The sequence below is a fragment of the Lepidochelys kempii genome, chromosome 1, assembly GCF_965140265.1.
Source record: "Lepidochelys kempii isolate rLepKem1 chromosome 1, rLepKem1.hap2, whole genome shotgun sequence".
Classification (NCBI taxonomy): domain Eukaryota; kingdom Metazoa; phylum Chordata; order Testudines; family Cheloniidae; genus Lepidochelys; species Lepidochelys kempii.
The window spans coordinates 301,790,022-301,798,268 of record NC_133256.1 but is presented as its reverse complement, the minus strand read 5'-3'; the positions used below and the strand labels follow the sequence as shown (position 1 = coordinate 301,798,268).

The 8,247-nt window shown below is 40.4% G+C and overlaps 1 protein-coding gene across 2 annotated transcripts; it reads left to right on the top strand.

Moving 5' to 3' along the window:
* Window positions 1-4,375: 4,375 nt before the first annotated feature.
* Window positions 4,376-7,170, top strand: SMIM30 (small integral membrane protein 30). 2 transcript variants are annotated; one of them, XM_073328127.1, is made up of 3 exons: window positions 4,376-4,418; window positions 4,731-4,812; window positions 5,945-7,170. In XM_073328127.1, the coding sequence occupies exon 3, from the start codon at window positions 6,011-6,013 to the stop codon at window positions 6,194-6,196; it is 186 nt and encodes a 61-aa protein (XP_073184228.1). In that variant the 5' UTR covers window positions 4,376-4,418; window positions 4,731-4,812; window positions 5,945-6,010; the 3' UTR covers window positions 6,197-7,170. The 2 variants fall into 2 exon arrangements, with proteins under 2 accessions (XP_073184228.1, XP_073184227.1); XM_073328126.1 differs by having other exon boundaries at window positions 4,376-4,450.
* Window positions 7,171-8,247: the final 1,077 nt, after the last annotated feature.

Genomic DNA, 8,247 nt, shown 5'->3' with positions numbered 1-8,247 from the left:
TAAGATCTGAGTTATATATTGACCTGGGTATGTGGCTGGGATCATAAGAACCCTTTGGTTGATGAAATTTGGTTTTAAATAACCACTCATCATTAAGTCTAGTGTCTGGGTGTTGAAACAAGAACTAGAATACCTAAGGAGGCTCTGTCTGACTTGTTAGCCAGTGTGGTGAGACAGAAGTTTACTTTTGTTGCCAGTTCGGTATATCTTATGGAAAAATAACCACGAGTTTTGGGGTGTGCATGCCTATTTCTCAGCAGTTTGTCCTGAATTTGGTATTCTCAGTTGTGACGCACTGAGGCACGGTGACAATTACCATGACCCCAAGTCTTTTTCGGAATCACTGCTTCCCAGGATAGAGTCCCCCATCCTGTAAGTATATAGCATGCATTCTTTGTTCCTACCTGTGTAACTTTACATTTAGCCATATCGAAATACATAGTCTTTGCTTGACCCAGTTTATCAAACGATCTAGATGGCTCCGTATCAATGACCTGTCGTCTTCATTATTTACGGCTCCCCCAATCTTTGCATCATCAGCAGACTTTATCGGTGTGGATTCTGTTTTCTTCCAGGTCATTGATAAAAATGTTAAATAGTGTAGGGCAGTGGTGGGCAACCTGTGGCCCAACAGCCGCATGCGGCCTATCAGGGTAATCTGACTGTGGGCCACAAGACATTTTGCTCCTGATGACCATCCGCAGGCATGGCCCCCCCCACAGCTCCCAGTGACCGCGGTTCGCTGTTACCGGCCAATCGGAGCTGCAAGGGGCCGTGCCTGCCGATGGTCAACATCAGCAAAATGTCTCACGACCTGCAATCAGATTACCTGGGTGGGCCACGTGTGGCCCACGGACAGCAGGTTGCCCACCACTGGTGTAGGGCCAAGAACTAATCACTGCAGAACCTCACTCAGCAATGACTTCATTTACAATTATATTTTCAGACCTGTCGGCTAGCCACTGAAATTTAAAGAATGATATTCCTAAAGTTCAGGAGGAACCTGGTATGGTAAGTGTAATTTTGATTAGCCTTGTCACCTTAGCTAGTGGGCCTCAGAACTGTTCTCCTTGTTCCCTATAAGCAGATTTATTGCATCCTGCAATGTTGACAGGTACACACTGTGCTGCTCTGCAATGTAAACCATATTTCTTGTAAATTTCCACACTGTATTTGTTGACACCATCACCTATAACCTAAACTTTTCAATGTTTGTCACTTATTCCTACACAGTAGATGTGAGGTGACTGCACAATGGAGTTGTAATTCAGTCAATTACTCCCAAGAACAATAATAACCAAAACAACAGGGTGCAAACCCACTTGTACCTTTTCTAGGGGAAGGGCAGGGGAATATAAACTCAGAGTGGCAGACTGAACAGAGTCATTTGCTTCCTCTCCCAACTGCTAAGCAATTTTAATAAATTAAAGACAACTGAAAAAACTGGGCAAGTAAGTTGGGGGGGAACCTACCATCTTCCCAAAATCTGGGAAGCCTGTCAGGTTGTTGTGCAGGCAGGAACACATGTAGTTGCAACAGAGGTGTTTTTTTAGAAATCTGGAAGAGACTCAGATAGTCAGCAATACTTCCAGGTGTAGTGAGACCTCCAATGCCTTCCATCATAGCGCCGTCTTTAGCCTCCGAAACACTTTTGAACACCAAAAAGCTCAAGAAGGCCTGACTTGTCAGGAAGGATGATCCAGCAGTTCAGACCCTACTTTAGAACTTGGAAAAGGTGGGTTCAGTTACTAGCTCTGCCACTGACTTCCTATGTGACTTGGAGTAAGTTATTTTGGCATCCTGATGCCTCAGTTTCCATCTGTAAAATGGAGATAATAGCACTTCCCTACCTCACAGGGGTTTTGTGAGGATAAATACGTACAAGATTGCAAGGCATTCAGATATTACAATAGTGGGAGCCATATAAGTACCTAAAATGGATAGAATTACAAACTTGAATTGGAAGGCAAGGTAGACAATGGCAAGCTCCATTCTTGGTCATAAAATAATGGAAGAACTATTCTGGCTTTTTCATCACCATAAATTATTAAACCTGTTGTGATGCTGACTTGTCTTAATTAGAATTTTGGTTTTAACCTTTTGCATCATGGAGACTTGTTGACCACATCAGTCACCAGAACAACCTTCTTTCACTTACAACTGGCAAAGACTGTGTCCTTCCTATAAGATGATAGTTTAGCCTTGATCATCCATGTCTTAGTTCTTGGCTTAATAGCATGCCTTTTCAATTCAACTCTTGTAAAAAATTCTACCTGTGACTGTCTATGAAGACTGCTCAGAAACCCTAACTACTCTAGAATGCAGATGCCCCTCTCCTGAGTGGTGTTACTAAAGGTGAACACCTCCTTATTGATCTATTGCATGTTCTGGCTCAAAATTGAGTCTGGGAAAAATGACTTCATATATTTGTATGAGGATCCAGGCAACAGTAAGGACAGTGACTTGGCGGGGATGTCACTTCCTTTCATCTGTTCTGCAAGGCTTTTCTGGAAGCAAAGGATGACCAGATGAATGGAGTAGTGAAATGGAGTAGAGAAAGTTTCTGGCTGAGGGTATCTGGGAGGGCTTTATTTTTTTGGAAGGAAGTTAATTGTGATTTTGTAGTTTTTAATAAAGATTGTACATACATCCATAATGACACTGGGTTAGCTCATTTTAATATAGGGAAGGATTCAAAAGAGTAATCCTATGTCCCCTACATAGTACAAACAGCTACACCATAATGAAATTATTCATTTTTAGGGAGATTAAATATTAGAATATTGTGTGTGTTAGAATTGGCCTTAAATTTAGGCTTTCTTTTTAAAAAAACAAGTTTTAACCAAACATCAATAAAAATGTGTCCATCCATTCTTTAAAAATGCCAATTGAAACAATATTTTTGAACACACATCCCTCTGCAGCGTTTGCAAGGTAGACATTGCAGCATTGTCCTACACAATGCAGCAATCTTGCAATGTACAGCCTTGCTACAAGCAGCATTGTCCAATGGAGAAAATACAGAAAAAAATGAGGACAACTAGTTCCTATACGTGACTCTTTCATAGACTTGCTCGGTGACCACAAGTAAATCACTTAACGTTTTTGTGCATCAGTTTGTTTTTAAAGGAGCTATAATTTTCACCTTTTAGAAGTGCTTTGAGATCTCTTGATGAAAAGTGATATTTAATTGCTAATTAGTATCATTATTATTTATTATGGCTGGTGCATGAAACTCTGAGTGAAATTAATGACAAATTGGCTACAGCCAACAGTGAAACTAAGTGCTCTTATCTCAACTTGGAGAAAGAAAATAGGACAAAACGGGGATTGACCAGCATGCCAAGAAAACTAGATTTTTAAATTATTTCAATTTTAATAAACAAAGGCATTATTATTTAGGGTTTAAAATATGTGTCCCTTTAAATGGCTTGTACTAAAGTCAGGATTTTTTAAAATATTGATATTAAGAACTGCCCCTGGATTATGACTTCCATATGTACTTCATGTCTTTTAGCCCTCTCCTACACTAGCATTTTTGGAGAATTCCTCCAACAATACATTACAATCAGGGCAGCTGCACTGGTGGTAACAATGGTGAAAGTACTAGTGAAGACAGGGCTCTGTGGGCATGCAGAGTTATGCATTATCTTTCCGCCTCCCTTATTCTGTGCCCTGTAGTTTGGCACCCTTTTTTTTCTTTTGTAGAATTGGGTCTAAAATCCCTGATTCTTCAATCTGATCCTCAAAGGTAGACCTCTGTGTCTGTTGGGGCCTTGTGTTTGTGTTTCTAGGAGGTACCAAACATGCTTTTGGGTGCTGCAGAAAGAAATAATTATGGTAGTATTAATAGCAGCAATAATTTAATTCTAGTGATCAGGCAGTAGCAAAAAGTTTCTATGTTTTAATTATGAACGCTGCAGGGGAATAGTTAGGTATTGATTTAGGAGATTACACAAACAGACATAAAACATTTGCCTGGTATTAGTTTTTATTAAATGAAAATTAATAATAAGCCACATCACTATTAATCATAGATTCGAAGGTCCTGGTTCTTCTGTCGGTTATACAGCTGTAAACCAGGAGCAAAAGTTGGTGGAGTTACACTGATGCAAGATCCAAATCAGGTCCTAAAAGCTGTATAAAGCAACACAAAGATTAGTGGATAGCAGATGGAGTATAGATATATTGACTGCTGTAGACTCAGTCGACAATCTGAATTTCCACTGGAAGCAGAATGCCTGAAATTTTATTTATTTATTTATTTATTTAGAAATCTGCCCTTTATGTGTATCTAAAAGGTTAACTCTGATCTGCTCTAATGCACTGTGGGAATTGTAGGCAGCACAAATGCTGGGAAACGTAGTCAAACTGTCTTCCTCTTTCTCTTTCTTCCTCTAATGGCTGCCTCCAGGAAGGTAATGCACATACGCCTGGCTTCTAACGCAGGGTGAGACTATAAACTTTGTAGATTAAAGAGATCCGGGGCCGTTCACAGCTCACGCTCCCCCTTTGCTTTCGGACCCAGAGTTCATATTTTGTGCAAAGTTGTCTGCAGAGAAGCCGATTTTATTTGCCAGTCACATGTTGCTGCACATGACTCTTAATCTCTGAGAATTTTTTTTTTACTCCCTTTACCGCCTCTTCCTCTTTTCCCTTCCACTGTCTATGGCTAGCAGAGCTTTTACATTTCCATGAACAGAACAAATAACTCTCTTGATTTTTGACAGGTGATGACTGAGTGGAGTTCATTGCTTTCTAGATTCCAATGCTAACCAAAAAGGAAATATTAGAGTAATTATAGAGGTTAAGGTAAGTTGCTGTTAATTATTTTAATAGAGGACAAAAACTTGTAGATAATTTACACTGTCCTGTTTTCTCAATCTCTATGCTCATCTGCCCTTCAAACTCCAGTGTTTGGACAGAGGGAAGGGAAATCTGGAAAGGTGTAAGCACAGGGGCAATTTCATTCAGTTTTAGGTCCACTTTTTTAGTGGATGTTAATTGTGGCAATAACATAAATGTTATATCACTGATAAAGCTAATATAATGCATGGATCACCCTAGCAATGCAATCCATTAGGGGATAATTATGAGAAAACTGAAGCACAGTGAGATTTTAGTGACTTGCCCCAGGTCATATAAGAATCTTTGGCAGAGCCAGGAAGAAAACCTAAGGGCTTGTCTGCTTGGGGGTATTGACCAGAATAGTTCTCCATGTGGACACACTTACTTCAGAATAAGAATGGTTTTTTTTTTCCTGATTTAGCTTGATCCACTTTGGAAGTAAATTAAAGCTAAACTGGAAAGGCTTCTTATTCCAGAATAGGACATCCACATGGGGACCTATTCCACAATAACTTTTCATTTTAAATTCCCACCCTCCCTTATTCCAGAATAATTTCCCTAAAGCAATGTCTTCACTGACCAAAAAGGTGTGTTTTTTCCTGCATTAGCTATCCTGCTGTAAAATCCTAGTGGAGACAAGTCACTTTAGAGTTACTGCGAGATAAACTAGGTAAGATCAACCCTGGGTGAGGAGTTCAGTGCTGACCTTGACTAGCTTCCTCATGATAAACGCTATGGTGTCTTCACTTAGGATTTTACAGAGAACTCTCTCTGGGTTTTTTATCTTACTCTAAAGAAAATCACTTTTTGTGTCGGTGAAGACCAAGCCTGAATCTCCCAAGTCTCATTCCTGCTCTGTGGATCAATCACACGACAATACATTTCCATACAGATTTGGTGATCATAGAATATCAGAGTTGGAAGAGACCTCTGGAGGTCATCTAGTCCAATCCCCTGCCCAGAGCAGGACCAATCCCAAGTAAATCATACTCCAGTCACATCCAGTGATACTCCAGTGACATCTGTTGATCTAGAGTTCTTGGAAATAAATTTAAAGGAAAAAACCCTGTCATGTTCCTTTTTGTTTTATTCTTAGATACATTTGAAGTACCAGCTTGTCGTCATTGTTTAACCTCCCTTCCAAGACCACCTGATCAGCAACATGGCTTTTCTTGGGAACGCCTCAGAACTCTTTTTGGTGCTCCTTTCACTGGTGATTATGCTGCCTGTGGTTGAAGCCCTGGACACTGGAGACGCAGTTGCTCTCTTGCTAGGCGTAGTTCTAACTATCATTGGATTCTGTGCCTGTCTAGGCTTGTATGCAAGGAAAAGAAATGGACAGCTATGACTTTTTAAAGAGATGACCTGGTCAAGCATAATCCTAAACTCTACTTGTTACAATTTAGGGTTTAAAACTGAGCCTCAGTTCCCGACAACTTTCAAAACCATGGAGCACAATCCTGCAAATCCTTCTTGCTATGCCATCCTTGGTAATAAAAACTCTTACTGGTAGAAGGGGTTTACAGGATCTGTCTTCATGACAGTAGGAAGATGATTATTTCATATTCCTTGGGATGAGGGGTTGCATTAAAGTAAAGATGGAAACAAGCTATTTGAAGAAAAAATTGCCCAGGTTCATTCACAGTGAAAGTTCATATACTGAATGTAACATTTGTACAATTCGATTTCCGGGGCTAGTCAGCAGGAAGGCAGCCATAAACCTCCTACTCAGGATAATAAAGATTTGGAAATATTGACGCAGTTTTAATATGATAACTAAAGAATAGCCTACTTAGACATCTATGTGAGTGCAGATGTTCTTTCTAATTAGAATTAATCCCCCCGCAACAGCTCACTTCTGCTGTAATCAGGCTGAGACATGGGCAAAATAGACAAATGTGCAAAACCTTTTCTGTATTTTTATCTGAGAATGTGCGTCCTCTGTAGCTTGGATTCATGTTACAAATTAGAATCAAATTTAATCAATAGCTATGCTTAAGGATTAGACCATGATTTTTCTTTAAAATGTGTATGATATATAGGAGAATATATGTAATACATCGACCAGTCAAACAAGGAAAAGATTTCTGAAGAAAAGATTGAAATGACCAAATGTTTTGTGAATATATCTGTTGGTTCATATACATTTATGTTTTAGTTTTCTTTGAGATGCTCACATTTTTGGGGTTTGTTTTGCAACAATGAAGACTTACATATATTGTTCAGTGACTGGTTCTTTTAATTCTGAGCAGTAGGGGGATTAGAACCAGCTGCTTATGTAACTTTTCCCCATGTGATCAATAAACTCAGTAGATTCTTTGACGTCAAAGTGCCAGTGAACAAGCCCCCTGGACATTCTTGAATGTGCACTGCTCAACACTTGAGTTTACACCCCCTTTCGCTACTCGCTAAGGCCTAAATTCTGAACACAGTTGTCCACCTGATCTCTGTGCAAAACCAGAGCTGAAGCTCGTGCCAAAAAACAAAACTAAAGCTGTGGTTAGAATCGTACTCCAAAGCTAGAGTGTGTTTCTCTGAGCTTCAGGCATTCACCACATGGTATGTTTTGACTCTGATATGCTTTGTACTGCTTGGTTGGAGGGCTCTGCTGAGAGAGCAACATAGTTGGTCCTGCCAGGCTGATAATGGTGAGGTAGGATCTCTTATGCGACACCCGCCCTCTGCTGCCACCAAAGGGGACATCCTTGTAGCACCCTGATTGTAGTCATGGTTTTGGCCCCAAATGTCTGTTAGCAGCTGGCATCTAGCTGCCCTAACTTGACAAAGGGGGTGTAGGCCTGCACAGAGCAGCAGAACAAAGAGTGCAAAGGTGAGCTTTACACCATCTGCAACCTCAGCGCACACACACTACATGTTTAGGAAGCTCAGAGCAACTGGGCTGGTGTTTATGGGAAGCAATAGAAAAGGCTAAAACAGAGATGCAAAGTTGTGCTTTTTACTACCTTTCTCTCCTCCCTTCTGCCACCCCTCCTTCCCCTTCTCCCAATGTCTCTATCAGAGTGGGAGCATAGACAGGGATAAAATGTTCACAAGACTTACTTGACAACCACAAATAATCAGGCAGGTCATATTTTGACATTTTGGAGTTGTAAGACTTCCAAATGCCATTTGTAAGTTCTTTGACCCTTATTTCCTTCTGAGGAAAACAGACAAGAGAGGAGAAAACGTAATTGTTAACGCCATGGACTTGTCAATTTTACTATTCTTCCCTTGTAACTGGGCTTCCAGGTACCACACAGGGCTGACATCACAGGAACAAATACAGCTGCCCCATTAACATCTGACTCTAGGGAGAGATACCCTTTGATTCCATGATTCCCCAGCTCAAGTGCTGTATGGCAATGCAGCTCACAAGGTTGTTCTATTGACATGCAGGTG

Excerpts from the sequence above, each read along its gene's own strand:
- SMIM30 (XM_073328127.1), top strand. The coding sequence starts at position 6,011 with ATGGCTTTTCTTGGGAACGCCTCAGAACTCTTTTTGGTGCTCCTTTCA.